Here is an 18,006-nt window from a genome sequence, read left to right as displayed (position 1 = left end):
CTGATAACCCTAAGAATCAGCCGAAAACGTGAAAGTCGGCATGAAACTCAAAAATCGACCCAAAAACCCTAAACTCGGCTGAAAACTCAAAAATTGGCCCAAAACTCAAAATTCGGCCCAAAACTCTAAAATCGGCCCAAAACCCTAAAAATCAGCAAAAAACTCAAAAATCAGCCGACTTTTAGGTTTTTAGGTCAATTTTTGAGTGTCGGGCTGATTTTTAGGGTTTTGTGCCGACTTTTGAGTTTTCGGACGATTTTTTAGAGTCAGGCAATTTTGAGGGTTTTCGACCGATTTTTGAGTTTCCAGTCGATTTTTGGGTTTTGGGGATTTTTGGGTTTTCGGTCAATTTTTTAGGGTCGGGGCGATTTTTAGGGTTTTGTGCCGACTTTTGAGTTTTCGGCCGATTTTTTCGAGTTGGGCCGATTTTTAGGGTTTTCGGACGATTTTTGAGTTTCGAGTCGAGTTTCACGTTTTCGGCCTATTTTAGGGATTTCTTGCCGTTTTAGGGTTTTGTGTCGACTTTTGAGTTTTCGGCTGATTATTGAGAGTCGGGCCGATTTTTAGGGTTTTCGACTGATTTTTAGGTTTTCAGCCGATTTTTTGGTTTTCGGCCGACTTTCAGTTTTTCAACCACTTTTTAGGCTTTTATGTCGACTTTTAAGGTTTCGGTCTATTTTTGAGAGTCGGACTGATTTTTAGGGTTTTCGGTCGATTATATTAAGATAAAAACAATTAAATGAAGGAAATTCATTTATATTACCCAAACAAAGAATTTTACAATTGAGCGAATTTCAACATTTTATCCAAACAATAAAATTTGAAATTCAAGGGAATTCAATTGAATTCCCTAGCATTTAAAATCCCTTGAATTTCTACAATCTCTCGTCCAAACACAACCTAAGTGTTTATTTTTGTGCATTCTTTCTTCTTCTGAAATGTCCTCTCCCCTTTCTGCTCGACACTCTTGCCGTGCGTCACAGGCTGTGGTCCAGCGCCGACACTTTTTCGGCTTCACTTGCAATTTTCTCTTTAATCCCTTTGTGGGTATCTCTTTCTTCTGCCTATTTATTGCATCCTTTCATTTTTTTCTATTTCACTGCGGCTGCTACTAGTGATGGTGATGTTGCGTTGACAGTACTTCACCACATTCTCACCATGACAGGTACTCATAAATTTCAATCTTTCATTTCCCCTTTTACCTTAAGTATTTTTGTATGCAAATTGATCGATTCTCATTCATGTTTGGCATTTCGCTCCTAACAGTTAATCTTCAGGTAAATTAAATCATTGTTGTGATATGAGAAAGTTGGGTTTCGTTTGTTCATACTTCATACATATATCTGCCAGATCTGCTTGGAATAGCTTTAGTGAGGATAAGGAATTGAGGTATTTTTTCTGACTTCTGGAACTTTCAAACTTTCCCATTGACTGATAATAATTTAGTGAAAGTACATTTCATGACTTAATTTTTTGTGAAATTTGTTTCTAGCTTTTGCGGGTTAGCCTTCACAAAATGACTTAGCGGACCAGGTGACTTTGATTGGTGAAGTTTTTAAGAGGGAAACTGTCTGAGGCTCTTAGCTAAACCAAGGTTTGTAATTCCTTTTCCAAAGATACTGGTGTTAAACTAGAAAACTTGCATTTTTCTCCTCTTCATGAATCAAACAAAATATGGTTTGTGTTTGACATTACACTTCCATATCTCTTCAGCAGGTTAAATTGATTGCAAGGAAGTTGAAATTTTTATTTCCCTTGAGGGGGCTGTGTGTGTGCGTTATGCAAAAGAATATTATATTATGGTTAGCTGAATGTGTAATTGATCATTTGGGGCTGTTTTTTTGTTTATCTCCTTGGTTTCAAGGCACAAAATAGCAAATCATTTGATTCTGTTTTATCATGTACTTTGGTGAGTTGTGAGTTAAGTTTATAATTTTAGTTTCATAGATAAACAAGCATTACTTTTTTGAGTAAATTTTAATTTTAATGGATTGGTGTCATTCAGGACGTAAGTAGACTTTTCACTAGAAGAAGGATGTTAATTAGTAATCTGTGAATGCTAACAATAATAAGTTTGTTAACTACATTGGTTATTATTGTTACCAGGAGAGGATGAAAGCATACCTACAAGTTTCTTTCTGCACATTAGAAGGCCCTGCTTCTTATGCATTAATCCTGAATCTAAACTTCAATGTTTATGAGTTGTCAAATTTGAATAACTTCTAGATTTGGCCTTAATGCTATTTACATAATTTGTTCTAACTCTTGCATATAGGTTTATATCTGCTCCTGACATGTTATGCACGTTAATGTTGTATCTGCAGGTGATGAATTTTTTCAAGCCACTTGAGGTATGACAGTCAAGCTCTTTAAAAAGCCTTATGTAGTGTATAGGAGAATATACTGAGCTATATTGTATAATAAAAACAACTTTTCGGATCTTGGTTTTAAGGAAAACATTCCAAGAGGTTTCCTAGAACAAATATACACACAGAAGACCTCTTATGGTAGCAACAACGATGTCGCTACCCAGTTATTTTCCTCAACCGCAAGGAAAAAGCATCTAATAAAGGAGGCATACTAACTCATGCAAATAATTCACCTTCCATTGCACATGTGAAGAAATTACATTGCAAACAAGGAAAACTGCAAGTGGAGAATACAATCATGTTTAGGCTTCCTGTCACTCTTGGATGTAAACATGAGCGGCCTTGGGATTGTGTTGCTACATAGTTAATTTGTTGCTTTCTTTAATGTCAAAATGCCTACCATTGTTGAATATGATTTAAGAATGCTTTCATTGATGAATTTAATTTTGAAATTTTTGTCTGAGCATTCTTATAATGACTTGCAAGCTTCAAAGGGGGAACCAACAATTCATTAGTTTATTATGCATGATATTCATGACAGACATGATCAATTTGAATATCTTAGAGGGAAGGTGAGCATCATGTATCAAAAAATGTCTGATTGAAAGTGTTAATTTATGTGATTTAGTGTGCCTTTCTATTGATTTTTAAGTGATTGACTATGTTTAGGTAACTGCATATGGAATAAGGGAGCATCGTTTGCAATAGTAAACTGCCTCATGATTGAATATGGGGATGGTTTAGGAGAATGTGATTTAATATAGGGATGTTGATGTTAGGAATGAGTTTTAGGAGACTGATTTTTACTATGCATTCTAAAGTTCTAGAAACAGTAAAGGACATGAGTTCATTTCACAAAAAAAAGGGATATGGGTTGATGATACAATTAGGGATGGCAATGGGTCTTGATCCATTGGGTACCCACATTAAATACACATAATGGGTAGGGTAAAAACTCGCTAGATGAGTATGGGGTTGGACATGGGTAAATATCCGCAGAAAGTAGTGGGTGCGGGTATAGGTACTATAGTACCCAACCTGCCCCACATCCGCATACAAATATTAACATATATAATTGGTAACATATTAATAAACTTGAAGTATAATTAACTTTCTAACTTCTTTTAAAAAATAAATAAGTAAAGTCTTAATATTAAATATATGATTGTTAATTTATAAAAATAAGTTAGTTACCTATAACTGTAGGAGATTATTAACAAATCTAAAATTATAAATTTAAAGCTTAAATTTCTCTGTTATTCTTTTTTTTTTAATTATATGCATTCGAATGATTTTACTTATTAAATATTTTATTTTAATAGTCTTATGTTTTTTAATTAAAATTTTTATTTTATAATAACAGTTAGTTATATTCGGTTTTTTTTTATTGAAAATCATGAAAGTTAAATTTTACTTAGCTAAATTGTGGGTAACGGGTACGGGCATAAAAGCACTCAGGTATGGGATGGGTACCATTGTACCCTACCCAGACCCTACTTATTATCATCCCTAGATACAAATAGGGGCAATTCCGTCTAAGTCACGATTGATAAACGCTTTGTAGCGTCCGGAGAATATCTTGAGTATAGGCTTAGATGAGATTGATGATGAGTTTGTTACTACAATTTTACCCTCAAGGGTAGCAGTGGTGAACAAAAATGGGGATGAACAAATATAAAAAGAAACAAAGTTATACACATTTTGCATGGAATCATATTATATGAATTATTTGAAAAAAAAGTTGCACTTTAATTTAATAATTTTTAATTCATTTCATTATTCCATTATATAATTCAATCCTTAATTTTGTTTTCTATTTCAATAGCAACAATAATATTCATGAACCATAATTTTTTTTTTAAACAAAATTTAGGAAATAAGATAGTACCCCAGTATAAGACAGAGAAAGTTGTTAGGCTCAAAGAAAACTTATGCTAGACTTACATTTTTTGAGATATTATTAAATTTTTAAGGAAAGTCGACATAACTAATTCGTTGGCATTTTGGAAATTCTTCTAATCATAGGTTGTCAGTATTATTTTTGAAAGAAATGATACAATAGTATTTTATTTTTTTGTTACAATAGTATTTCCATTTTTTTAAATGAAAGTATTATTGATAATATTGAAACATGAGATAAAGGCTCTCATGACAAAGTACAAGTAGTGCTCCCTGACAGACACCAAGTAGAAACAAAACCCCAAGACCTTCCATGTTAACCAATAATATTTGATATAATATGTAAAAATCCAGAAAAAATACAAATTATAAATCATTCATATAAAAAGTAAATAAAATCTTCCGATAATTGAAAATTTATAGGGATATATTAAAAAGAAAAGTTAATGACTAAGTCCAGCAAAAAATAACACGGACATAAATTTATTTAAACTTAACCTCACACGAAAATTAAATGGAAGAAAAAGAAAGGAGCTAGCCAGTCTTTTTATCTCTTGAATGGCTATCGACAACTACTAATGAGTCGTCAGATCAGAAAATAAGCTTTAAATTTAATTAAAATAAGAAAGAAATATAAATGCTTTTGAACACTTGACATTCAGTTATTAGACGTATGTGTAAAAATATTTTACACTAACAGTACACAATCATGCATTAAACTTATGTTATAATACTAAAATTTAAGATTTTTTGGTAGAACTAATATTTAAGATTAAAACAATAATCAAAGTAACTTTAATTTTAATTCATAATTTAATGATTTAATTACTTAACCATTCTTATTATGTATGCATTTGATATCAATAATAAAATTATTTTTATTATTGAATGACAAATGAACTCTATTCTTTTTTTTGTTACATGAGGAAAATAAAAGTGAAATTATAAATCTAATATAAATTTGATAAATTTATATGAGTTATGGAATCCTAAACATTGTAATTCACATGCAATTTGAGTTAAGTTTCAAATTGGATAATCAAGTTCCAATTTATCACGAAAAAGAATAATAATGGTGCTTATACAAAACAAAAATAAAGACATTCATCACGAAATAAATTTTACAAACTTATTTTCTTATGTTTAAAACTATTTTTATTCTTTTAATTCATAATTTTTTTTATGAAATGAAATAAAAAATAGATTTTCTCACATCTTTAAAATCTGATTGATTGCGGTGTAAAAAAACTCTACATTGTCGGTGCATCATCATTTTTCTAGATCGTAAGGAAGACGATACTCTACTTAATATTCATATGTTTTTTTTGTTGATTTCAAATACCCTTATATGGACAAAATACTGTTTGAATTAGGAACATTAAAATATCATGGTAGCGTTGGGGCAAAAAATATGGTTAAAATCATGATGGATCATCACATTGGGTAAGGAGCAAACACAAGTGTGTTGAATACAACAATTTTCACTCAAAACCTTAAGACATTAGGTGTGTGAATCATTATACTTATAAACGTATCAAAGTTGTCATTTTCTCTATGTGAGACTTACTCACACTTATAGTGCATTTTATAGTTATTTGCATAAACATAATAAAATTAACACAACTTTTTTTAAATTTCATAAAAACAAAAATGAATATCTTTTATGATTGACAAATAAAACATTGAGTTTTTTTTTTTTTTGAGGTTTAATCAAAAAAGAAAATGTATTGAGGGAGTAAATAGCCATTCTGGTCCCTGATTGTGTACACTTGAGACAGAATGGTCCTCATACTTTGAAAATAGTCTTTTTTCGTCCCTGAATTTGTCGCCGTCAGTCAAGTTAGTCCTTGATTCAGTTTTTCGTTGGTCCCTCGGACGGAAAAGTCCAAATGTCACAATTTTTGCCACATTGGCTTGACACGTCATCAATGACTCACATCTTATTATGTCAATTTAGTCCCTCAGAAAATTTAAAAAGAAAAAACTTCTGAATGTTCATTTCTTTATACATCTTCATCATCATCTCATCATCTAACCCAGAAAACCAAAAAATAAACATTTTCATCTTCTTTGACAAGAAATACTTGCTTTCTTACCCAGCTCTCTCTCTCTCTCTCTCTCTCTCTCTCTCTCTCATCTTCTCACTTTGGGTTTAGATCCGATTTTTGCTTGTCCTTCACAACACCTAAACCAGAACAGATAAGGATGAAGGAGGTGAGCCAACCAAATCCAATCACATCAACACCACCATCTCCCATCGGACTAGATCTTCCTCTGGGTTTCTTCATCTGGTTTCCTCTCCATTGTGGCCTCATCCTCCACCACCAAGCCAAGGGGGTTAGTTATCCTTCACCTCTGTCGTCATCTCGGACACCTTTCGCTCGAACGCAGATTGGGATGAGAGAGAGGAGGGAACTCAGATCTGGTGAGAAGAAACTCAGATCTGAAGAGAGGAATTCAGTAAATTACCCGGCCATAGAGTGGTTGTCATGGCGACGGCGTACATGTCGAGCACACAAAACATCTTCTTGAGTGGCGATTTCCTAGCTTTGACCACGAGTTCAGGAAATCTGAAGAAAAGAAAGACACCGTCACATGAATTCTCAAGGAAGTAACCAATTGAAGCACAGCATTTTTTAAGTTGAATTTGCTTGACCACCAGTGCTTGCAATCTGACATTGAGTTGAATTACAACATTTTATGAATTCCAATTCCCTGGAAAAAAATCTAATGGTAATAAATTAATTCATTGTCAATGCCATCAGTAGCAGTAACTTTATTCATAATATTGCTATACCAATTGCAAAATCACTTTTGGGAAAAATCATTTTTTTATTCATAGTATTGCTATACCAGTTGTAAAATCACTTTTGGGGAAAATCATTTTTTTTTTACAGATGACTTATTTTAGATTTATTTAATTAGAGGATTTTTTTAGGGACTAAATTGACATAATAAGATGTGAGTCATTGATGACGTGTCAAGCCAATGTGGCAAAAATTGTGATATTTGGACTTTTCCGTCCGAGGGACCAACGGAAAACTGAATCAAGGACTAACTTGACTGACGACGACTAATTCAAGGACGAAAAAAGACCATTTTCAAAGTATGAGGACCACTCTGTCTCAAGTGTACACAATTAGGGACCAGAATGACTGTTTACTCGTATTGAGAGGTTCTCGTGGTAAATTTTAATATATGTGTTTGCTTGCTTTGTACATTTTCAAACTAATAAATTAACAAGCCGATGGGCGGAGAGTTGGATATATATATATATTTCATAGATGATACCAACATTGGTATTTTCTAGGTATACCATGTGCATCATTAATATTTTATAATGTGCGCACTCATTGATGAAGGGTGAAGAGTCCAAGGTTCAAATTTTGAGGATGACTAATTTACTAACATTATTAAAAAGTAAAAACTAACATTTGTCTATAAAACAAAATTAGAACTTGAAATTTTATTTAACATTTTTTATGATTAAGAAAAAAGGAAGTGGATTATATTATTGAGGAGGTATATATAGGTTTATAAAAAATATATTGATGCGATTGCCGTGGTATAATTTTATACATGCATATATGCCTCGATGGAGATGACTTTCTAACAAAAAAATCGATGAAGATATATATTAGTGGCATTTTTACTGTGAATTATATTAAAAACTAGTCTACCAAGTCATATTCTTTTTTTTTTTTGAAATCAATAAGTCATATTCTTATTAACGTTCTGCATATGTTATTTAAAATAAACTATTTATATACTAAGGCCCAGTTTGGAAGAGCTTATTTGAGCTTATCTGACAGCATAAGCTCTTATGCCAGTGTTTGGGAGAGCTTATGCAAACAGCTTATGGTCTGCCATAAGCTATTTTCAGCTTATTTTCATAAGCTACTCAGGATAGCTTATGAAAAACAGCTTATGCTTATACACAGCTTATTTTTAATTTATTTCAATAAATTTTTAAAAATAGCTTATGAATAAGCGCTTATGTCATAAGCGCTTATGACCATAAGCGCTTAATTAAGCTGTTTATCCAAACGGGGCCAAAGTTATTTATAAAGAAACTCTATGAATCATGTTTTTCTTGATCAACTGTACATGAAGCCATTTATTAGAAGAATATGTTAGGGCCTGTTTGGTTTGCCCATTTTCTATTTTCATTTTCAGAGAAAACAGAAAATAGATGTGAAAATGTGTTTGGTTTTTGAAAATATTTTCTTTGAAAACATTTCTGAAAATGGGTTATATTTTGAAAATAAAAAAAAGTCGTTTTCACATTTTCAATGAAAACGGAAACGGGACTGATGAAAACACGCGGTGGCATGGTTGTAATTATAATGACATTGGGTTTTGGTTGATTTTGGAGCTTGTTTTTCTGTTTATTGTTTCAATCCTTATTTATAGGAACTCGATCTGTTGTTCTCCTCTACTTATATGGCTTGCTATTTTTCTGTGTTGCATAGTTTTTTCCATTTCAAATTTCGCCAGAACAAGAGTTAGGAACGCTGATCTGTTTGTATATTTATTTGAGGTTCTGTCTTTAATTGTTAGAATTTTGAGCAAATTGACATTAAAAAAGAAAGCATGAAAAATTGTACTTTGGCTTTGGAAAGCTTATGGAGGGGCACACATGGATCCTCAAGATATCTAGGAATTCTTGCATCTTGGTTGCTTGTAGTTGGCTTTCCAATTTCAGGTGCTGGTTCTCTTTGTGTTGAAGGGCTTCGCTGCTCTATTCTTCAAGCATCTATGATTTCTTTTTAATTGGGTTCAATTCCTCACTGCTATCTCCATTAAGCTTTCCCGTCAATTTGGTGGGGCTTATGGTTTTGGCTCATCAAAAAAGATGTTGCATAGTCTGATCAACAACTGAATGTTATGGCACATTGGCACCCATATACATAGTTTTGATAGCTTTGGTTTTTTCCTACAGTCCTTATGAAAATAAGACAGGAGGTGCAGATGATTGTTGCTCTGCTTGATTTTTTTCTGTTTTTTCTCTTCTTGTAATGAGTTGGGATACCTTGAGTTGGGATACCTCTTGTTCCCATTATTATGGATGCACAAGGTTTTGAGGTAGACCAGCAAGGTGTAAATGTTGATGCTAATCAAGCCACTGAAATGACTCATGTTTGAGAAACTATTGCATATCAGATGTGGGAATATTACCATAGATCTTAAGAATAATTGTATAATTTATATTTTAAGATCAATGATACTTATTATATTTATATTATATTCCTCTTACTTGCAACATGTTGTGACAATTGTATTTAACACTTGAATTATATTTATTTTTGTTACAATTGTTATATAAAAAACATATACCAATTTTTATATCTGAAAATATAATAAGTATTAGATATAAAATATATCATAAATTATGACAAATTTTGGTGAGTGTATTTTACTCAAAATTACAGTTGAATCAAACACATTTCCGTTATTTTCATTTTCAGAAAATGGAAAATATGAAGTTAAACCAAACACGTTTTCTAAGTGTTAAAAAATTGAAAATGAAAACCATTTTCAGAAAATGAAATATAGAAATGAAAACAGAAAATGTTTTCTTAAACCAAACTGGTTCCTTCGTTTAGTACATATGCTGAATATATTAATTATAAAATTTTCAACGCATCTATCTTAAATTCAATTAGTACATATATAAAGTGGGGCAAAATTAGTAAATTACTCTGATCGTTCAGCACATGTGATTGATGTTATATAAAATCATGATTGATTTCTTCTCTAAATTTAGTTAATGTTCCGGTGTGAGAAGAACACTATCTATTATAAATAGAGGAGATTTGAGCAAGGCGCAAATGCAAAAACATAGAGAACAATGAAGACTACAATTTTATTCATCCTCACTTCCCTTGTCTATGCCTTCATCATCACTGACCTTCCATCAGCCTTAATCTCACAACATGCTAAACAAGTGAAGGACACAAATGGAAACCCCATTCTCCCTGGTAGCAGATACCTCATCTTGCCAGCTTTTCGTAGCGCAGATGGTGGAGGAATCAGTCTAGGCAGAACTACCGCAAACTCAGAGTGCCCCGTTACTATACAACAAGACTATTTTGAGGTTGTGACAGGTCTTCCAGTGAAATTTAGCATTGCGGGAGTGGATATAAGCACCGGTGCCATCCTTACCGGCACTCCACTTGATATTGAATTTGCGGAGAAGCCAGAGTGTGCCACATCCTCCAAGTGGCATTTTGAAGGTGATGATTTCCCTAGAGAATGGGTTGATATTGGTGGTGTTCATCATGAGAACCGTAGTGTCTTGAATGGTTCGTTTAAAATTGAGAAATATTGTTTTGCATACAAGCTTGTGTTCTGCCCCATTTTTACTTCCCCACTTGGTCTTTGTTTTGATATTGGAAGGCAAGATGATGATAACAATGGAAGGCGTCTCATCCTTACCGAAGAAGGTGATCCTGCATTTCGAGTTGTCTTCGTTCATGCTGATGTTGATGATGCTGCCAATAGAATTAGCTCCATACTTTAATTTCAATGCACGCACTCACCCACCAATACACATGTTTGATGTTGTTATTAAATAACTTGTTTCATACCCTTTTTGTGTGCATGGTTGGGATCTGTGGAGCCAATTTGAGTTCCGGTCCCTCAAAAATAAGAAAAACTGGGTTTTAGTCCCTGATCTGACACGCCTGCACTTATGTCAGATGCCAGGTCAATTGTCATCTTACTCGCGATCTGAATCTATAGGAAGAACCAACCAAGTTTAGGATTCTTTCTTATTTTTATCTTCTATATAAAATGAGGAACAGATTATGAAGAGGGAAGGAAAATGGCTTCCAAAATAGTGCTGCTGCATTAAACATCACCCCTTTCATTTGCTCTGTCAACAAATGAGTGTGTTGATGATTGTTCACAGAAGAAAGTAATCTAACATAAAAAATTTAGCCAATGAAACATAAGTTAGTATAGATGTTATTGCAACTATTCAGAACTACAATCTGAAAACTTCCATATTTAAAACCTTGATATGTCGTCATACTAGCTTGTTCTGTTCCTTTAGCAAATTGTCCATAATGATATCAAAAGAAGCTGCAACAAAGATCCTGAGGGTCTTACAGAATAAACTAATCCAATTGCCTTGAATGACAAATGAACAAGATCATCCTTTTCAGAAACTGCAAGCTGGCACAACACTTGAGCCAAGTTCCGACACAGTAGTCTAGTGCAAGTTTTATCAAATGATAGGCATTATTCTTTGTTTGCTATAAGGTTTTACGTTTCAGCAAACAATATGAGGGAGAGGGGATGCTGGAGTTGATAGGTGTCATTAGTGGCGGAGGCGGGAATTTGAGATTAAAGAACCAAGAATTGGAGGGCCAAGGTATGGGTGTGTCCCCCTCCCTCCACCACTCCCTCCGCCGCTGGGTGCCATCACTTGCCATGTAAGATTAAGTGTATATACATGGCAATGCTGACGTGATCTTCCATTAGACATGTCCCCTTTTAACATAGGTCTGTTATCTTCAGGAACCAAAATTGCCTACTTTAAAAATTAGGGACATGAATCATAAAGGGACCAAAATAAAAAACTTGTGTGAGGAAAAATATGTTTAGTGTAAGGACCAAAATTATGTTTAAACTTTTATTTAATTATGGTATCGGTTTAACCGCAGTTCGAAACGGTTAAACCATTAAACAGTATATGACCTTCACTGGTTTAATGACCTAACTGATTTTTAAAAAATTGGTTGGTGCATCTTTCCTAAAATGCAACCTGTGCCCACCTAATTATTAATTCTGGCTTACATCAAAATATGGGTCCTCACATCATAAATTCAATTCCACTAGATTTGGGGACATGAAGTTGATGTATGTTTTCGTGAAATAAAATTTAAAGTGAGCATAACCCAAAACCAAAATAAGAAAAGACTAGAGCTTATAGAAGACTATCATTATCAAATTCAAAAGCTTGTCTTCCTCTACTTGTGGTGTCATGGTAAGGAAGTCATGTGCAAGCAAGACACTCTTTCAAATACACTCTCACACACATTCTCTATGATTAGTCTATATTTACAAAATAGTTAAGATGTTTCTCTTTCGAATCCAAGACACGTTTACTTAGAAAATAAGACTTGTAGCTTCTAAGCAGAAGTGATTCTAGAGTATTTCACCGTGGAACCAAACATGCTACTATTTTGTTGAGATTTTGCATTGCAAGAGATTATTTCCTATGAATCCTGGACTCCACAGGACAGCTGAACTTCATAATAAATTATGTATACATTTCTTCCCAAAATTTCTAAACAGCAATATCAGGCAATAGCCTGAAGTGTCAGGAGAAAAAAATGAAACTTCAACTGGAAGATTTACAACTTTCAACAACTCTTCTAATCCGTTCAATGACTAGAGGAATGTCCTCAAAAGATATACTTGTAAAACAAATACGAAACCATCCTGGTTCTATGCAATGGCAGGCTGATCCAGGAGTTATATTGATCTTACTAACACTCATAAACTTCTCCCATAACTCAAGTTCTCCTTTCTCACTATACGGTCGGATTAATCCGCTCATATCAGCCCAACAAAACATGCCAGCACTGCTCTTGGCACACTTGATTCCTAGTTTACTTAAACAATCCACAAATTTATCATGTACCTGTTGTATTCTGTACCGGTTGGTTTCAAGGTACTCCTGAATAAATCTTTTATCTGAAAGCATTGAAGCAACTAACCTTTGGGTTGGCGCAGATATAGAGGAAAATCTACTTAACTTCTTGGCAGCAGCTAAAACAGTGTGGTTGAATGAATATATAACCCCAACTCTAAAGCCAGCAAGTGAGAGGTCTTTCGACAGGCCATATACTATATGAACCCGGCTCTTGTCTACATATTCGGAATCGAGAATTTCAGCTATGCTCACAAACTTGTCACTTCCATATGTCGAGCCTGCAAATACTTCATCGGCAATGATATGAATGTTTTTCTCTTCAGCGAAGTCTAGAAGACTGAAAAGTACGTCTGGTGTCAGAATATTTCCAACAGGATTCGAAGGGTTGGAGATGAGGATCCCACGAACTTTGACTCCTCGTTTTCTTGCTTGACTATATGCTTGTTCAAGAGCAGTGATATTTAGATTGAAGTTGTCAGTACTACGACAGTGAACAGGTATTAAGTCAACGCCTGGGCGCCATCTCACGTCTCTGACAAAGCTGCATAGTTTCTTTTAATTAGCTTTGTCAATTAGTATAAGAAATAGGAATAAGTAGCTCAAGAAATTGCCAATTATTACCCTGGATAGTAAGGTGTAGGGACAAGGAATGCATTTCCATGGTCTGCTAAGCAGAAGGAAAGAATTTCAATTGCAGGAGTTGCTCCAGATGTTAGTATCATATTTGATGGGTCGAATTTCACTGATTCTCCCATCACCTGCTGCATGAAATCCGACAAGGCCTGCAAAATTCAAAGCAAACAACGTAAGTTTAGCAGGTAAATTACTCAATTCAACAGCATGACCCTTAAATGCACTCAATCTGAATACAGGACAGTATAAATCTAAAAAGATCATAGAAGAACCCAATGCAACTAATGGACAATTCCACTAGCAAAGAAGGCCTAAATCACAAACACAGGACATGATACGCTAAAATTCAGAACAGATATTGCATTCAGAGAAAAACTGAAATGCCCCTTTACTGCATTCAGAATATATATTTATTCTCAAAACCTGGGAATTATACTGTATTAAAAGGGAGAATATTGAATGCAATGGCTCTAAAATCTCAAGTTCTTCAATATTCACTTAACACAATGAGAAGCAAGATAGCTCACATTCAGAATAGTTATAAAGGGGCAGCCCGGTGCACAAAGCTCCCGCAATGTGCAGTGTCGAGGGAATGGTCCGGCCACTTGATCTATTGTACGCAGCCTTACCTTGTTTTAACACAAGAGGCTGTTTACAGGACTTCAACTAGTGACCTCATCACATGGCAAGAAGAACATTTAAAAATTATATTAAAAACTTATCAGCCAGCAAGCTTGTGGACCACCTCCAAGATGAGGGTTGTGATGATATCATTTGAGGTTTGATCCTCCACTATGTTAGAAATATCATAAAACCATTCATGTTCATTTACCAAACAGCTTATATTTGTGGGACAATTGGTTCATGATAAGGCAGTAGGCACCAGAGCTCCCAATTTTCTTATCTAATTTTTTCTAAAAAAAAAAGTTAAAATTAAGAACAAGGTCAGTGGGCTTGTATATTATCCATGCTTCAAGCTCAAAGGCCTTTTTTGAGAGGTGTGTTAGAATTCGTATAAAACCATTTAATGTGCCTTGATTTTAAACTTTTGAGATAACCAGTCATGAATCACGATACAGTACCACCTATCCCCTTCTCCTACCTAGGTCCTTGCACTTCCATTGTAACATAAAGATGATGGTGGGTGATGAACAAATATCAACAAAGCTATCAAAAACCATAACAGCAATACTTGAAGGCTGAAGCTAAATAACAATACAGAATAAGAAATGCGTATGATTTTCAGCAAACAGGCAAATGTTCCTCACAATAAGTGGATACAAACACTCCACTCCTGCACTCCATCATTCCCCCAATTACACTACAATGCAGAAGAAAAACCAACCAAATTCACAAACACAGTAAATCTCTCTTACCATTTTCAATTCCCCCAATCCATCATGTGGCTGATAAGGTGCAATCCCATTAATGCTCAAAGTAACATCATCACTACTACCCATCAACGACCCCTCCAAATTCCGGGACACCCATTTCCCAATCAAATCCAAACACAGCTACAAAGAAAGAAAACAAACAAAAAAACAAAATCAGTGACATACCCAGATACGAAAAAGGACAAAAAACCTCGTAGAAAACGAAAAGAACCAACCTTGTTGTCAGACAAGCCAAGCTGAATAATCCCATTGGGATTCTCCGACGCATCATAGGGATCCTGAGAGACCTTTTCTAAGCCAAGATAATACAGCGAGTCATCAGGCTTGGCGACGAGGGTGGCGAGCTTGGAGACCCGGACCCGGGAAATTGACCCACGGGTCGACAAGTTGGAGCGGGAGGAAGTGCGAGGGAGGGTAGGGGAAGAGGTGGAAGACGGAGAAGGAGGGTTGTTGAAGCCGGAACGGCGTCGTTTGAGGTAGAGCTGGAGGAAGTAGAAGAGTGCACAAGGGATGAGAGTACCGAGAAAAAGGCCTCCACGACCTTGAACCACGCCTTGAAGGGGCACGATGAGTTTCATGCCGCTCGTGGAGAACGAAGAAGAAGAAGAAGAAGAAGGGGTTTTGGGTTCTCGGGTACGGTGTTTTGGGTCGGAGGGTTTTCGGGTTTGGGTCATTGACCCGCCGGAGATGGAGGGAGGAGGAAGAAGAGTGTGATGTTGGGTTGGGTTGGGTTGGGTTGGGTTTGGTTTGTGTGGTTGAAGAAAAGAATGGTGAGAAAATGAAGAAACAAGTGAAGTGTTGTTTTGTTTTGTTTCTCTTTTTGTTTTGTTCTTATGATTACCACTATCTCCTTAGCTTTAGCATCCTCGTAATTGTAAACACTCATGTTCATGTGTCCATGATTTTTTTTAAGTAATTTAGTATTTTTTCCCAAGGGGGAAGAAACAAGGAAATAAATGTGTGTGGCTTTACAATTTGTTGATCTAGTCTTGGTTCATATTGGAATTTTGTTGTTTTGTTATAGCATGATTTGTATTGGAGTTGTGCCGGGAGTATTTCTAAACTATGCCTTTTTTTTTTTTTTTTTTTGTTAATTTCTAAACTACACCCTCCGGTCACTATTATAAGCAAAAATTAACTTTTAAGATTCATTGAATAAATGATGTATGTGGTCATTAATAATGACTAGATACATCATTTATTCAATGAATCTAAAAGTTGATTTTTGCTTATAATTATGACCGGAGGGTGTATGCTTATGTCCGTTTTTTTCTAACTTTAATGGGCTTGCCATAGTTTTTCTCATGATGATTGATAACAAGGTAGGTGTCATTTTGTAGATGGGGTGTACATGATCCGGCCATGTTCATTCACCTGTCCTGGCCCATGTTCCTTAGACTCGCATCTCGTTGGGTTTCTTCGGGTCTAGGGACAGGTTTGAGTCTAAAAATTGGACCCTATTAATATTTAGGGTCGAGTAGAAGTCAAGTCCAACCTGTCCCACAACTCTGCCTAGCCACTAAGCTCATGGTTTTTTATATTTTCATTTATTGTTAAGTTTCAAGCAAACTAAATTTATATTCTTTGCTATAGTTTAGTATTTTGTTATGAAAAACTTCACTTCTATGTAGTTTCTTTCATAGTACATTAATAGGATAAGAAATTATTTTTTACAGAATGATAAGTATTTATAATTCCTTATTGAAATTTGAAATTTACATTCAATTTGTCATTCGGGCCAACCCGGACTTGTCCTTTTGTGACCCGGTTTATGTTGAACCCGCACCTATCGGGTCTAGGGATGAGTTCGGGTTTAAAACCTAACCCAACCAATATTTAAGGCCGGGTAAAAGTCAAGTAGAACCCGTCCCAACCTGTCTCACGAACACCCCTACTTTGTAGGATAAAAGGTCCAAGTACATTTAGTTGAGAATTCGATGTTTGAACGATGTGTAGTGAGTAAGACTTATTGAAAAAAGACTAATTTGTTTAATGTCCTATTTGAGTCTTTAAATGATTAGTCTTATGGGTGTCACTCGTAAAGATAACATGTTAGAAGAGAAAAAAAAGACAAGAAAAATTTGGCTGGTAAGGACAAGTGAGGGATCTTTATGAATGAGATAACAAGTTGTAAGCAAGGTATCACCCCGAAAACATTGAGGAACATTATTGTGAAGAGTGTCCTAGTGGTTTCAACTAAGTGTCTAATTTTATGTTCAGATGCCCCGTTTTGTTGAAGTGTGTGAGACAAGACGTTTGGTGAAACATGTTGTTAGAAGTCATGAAAGTATGAAATTGTGTAGACAAATATTTTTTTAGCATAGTCACTTGCAAACTACTAATTGGAACACCAAACTTGATTTTTCACTTCATTATAAAAGGTTTGGAAGATAGAAAACAACTCAGTTCAATTTTTTATTAAAAATAACTAAGTACATCGAGGATAATCATCAATAAATGTCGCAAAATACTTTGATCCTAAATTGTAAACTATATGACTAGGACACCACACATCTAAGTGAACTACAGCAAACAGAGACTTCGCACAACGATTAATACGTCTCGGAAAAGAACTTCAATAGGCGAGAGGTGTAAGTACCGTGAGGTTTTAAGCGATGTGCTCTAATCCTCTGAGCTACAGGCCCCACTCGTCTCCACTGTATTTTTTTCCTAAAATACCCTAAAGATGAGAACTTTTCCTCTTCCCAATGATCCATGGGCCAAAATATGTGAAGTGAGATAGACCAGCAAAGGAATTACCTGTGTGTGCAACAAAAGCAATGGAAGTAGCGACCTGATGTTCTCTATACCACTTGATGAATTCGTTGAAGATAGAAGGTGGGGCTGCAAAATCAGTCAAAGGAGCAGATGGGGGCGGTGGAGCATTCTGTGCATTGTGGGCATTTTGAGGAAGGGGAACCCATGCAAAGCATAATGCAAATCAATCGTATAGCCAAACATATGACAATAATCACACTTATGACGATTCTTTCTCGTACTCTGAAATCGGCCAACGCTGCCCAATGGAATTACAAGAGTATATACG

General features: G+C 35.0%; 2 protein-coding genes and 1 long non-coding RNA gene across 3 annotated transcripts; 2 read left to right on the top strand and 1 right to left on the bottom strand.

The window, feature by feature from the left end:
* Nucleotides 1–916: 916 nt before the first annotated feature.
* LOC130738447 (uncharacterized) lies at nt 917–2,821 on the top strand. The gene is made up of 4 exons (XR_009019404.1): nt 917–1,165; nt 1,267–1,389; nt 1,493–1,594; nt 2,325–2,821. It is a non-coding gene; the product is annotated as an uncharacterized LOC130738447 (long non-coding RNA).
* Nucleotides 2,822–9,998: 7,177 nt separating this feature from the next.
* On the top strand, nt 9,999–10,994 carry LOC130738446 (kunitz-type trypsin inhibitor-like 2 protein). The gene has a single exon (XM_057590429.1). The coding sequence runs from the start codon at nt 10,120–10,122 to the stop codon at nt 10,789–10,791; it is 672 nt and encodes a 223-aa protein (XP_057446412.1). The 5' UTR covers nt 9,999–10,119; the 3' UTR covers nt 10,792–10,994.
* A 1,532-nt stretch (nt 10,995–12,526) lies between these two features.
* On the bottom strand, nt 12,527–15,789 carry LOC130738445 (probable aminotransferase ACS12). Its single transcript, XM_057590428.1, has 4 exons — nt 15,176–15,789; nt 14,943–15,080; nt 13,555–13,715; nt 12,527–13,474 (listed from the first exon to the last, which is right to left on the bottom strand). The coding sequence occupies exons 1-4, from the start codon at nt 15,632–15,634 to the stop codon at nt 12,619–12,621; spliced, it is 1,614 nt and encodes a 537-aa protein (XP_057446411.1). The 5' UTR covers nt 15,635–15,789; the 3' UTR covers nt 12,527–12,618.
* Nucleotides 15,790–18,006: the final 2,217 nt, after the last annotated feature.

This window comes from Lotus japonicus, chromosome 2, assembly GCF_012489685.1.
Source record: "Lotus japonicus ecotype B-129 chromosome 2, LjGifu_v1.2".
NCBI classification, from domain to species: Eukaryota; Viridiplantae; Streptophyta; class Magnoliopsida; order Fabales; family Fabaceae; genus Lotus; species Lotus japonicus.
This window is presented reverse-complemented; position numbering and strand designations above follow the sequence as displayed.

What these genes read in the sequence shown, in the direction of transcription:
- LOC130738446 (XM_057590429.1), top strand. Translation starts at nt 10,120, where the DNA reads ATGAAGACTACAATTTTATTCATCCTCACTTCCCTTGTCTATGCCTTC.
- LOC130738445 (XM_057590428.1), bottom strand. Translation starts at nt 15,634, where the DNA reads ATGACCCAAACCCGAAAACCCTCCGACCCAAAACACCGTACCCGAGAA. An exon ending in GATTGGGGGAATTGAAAATG is followed by an intron (nt 13,716 to 14,942) that starts GTAAGAGAGATT and finishes TGAATTTTGCAG; the next exon opens with GCCTTGTCGGATTTCATGCA. An exon ending in CCTACACCTTACTATCCAGG is followed by an intron (nt 13,475 to 13,554) that starts GTAATAATTGGC and finishes GAAACTATGCAG; the next exon opens with CTTTGTCAGAGACGTGAGAT.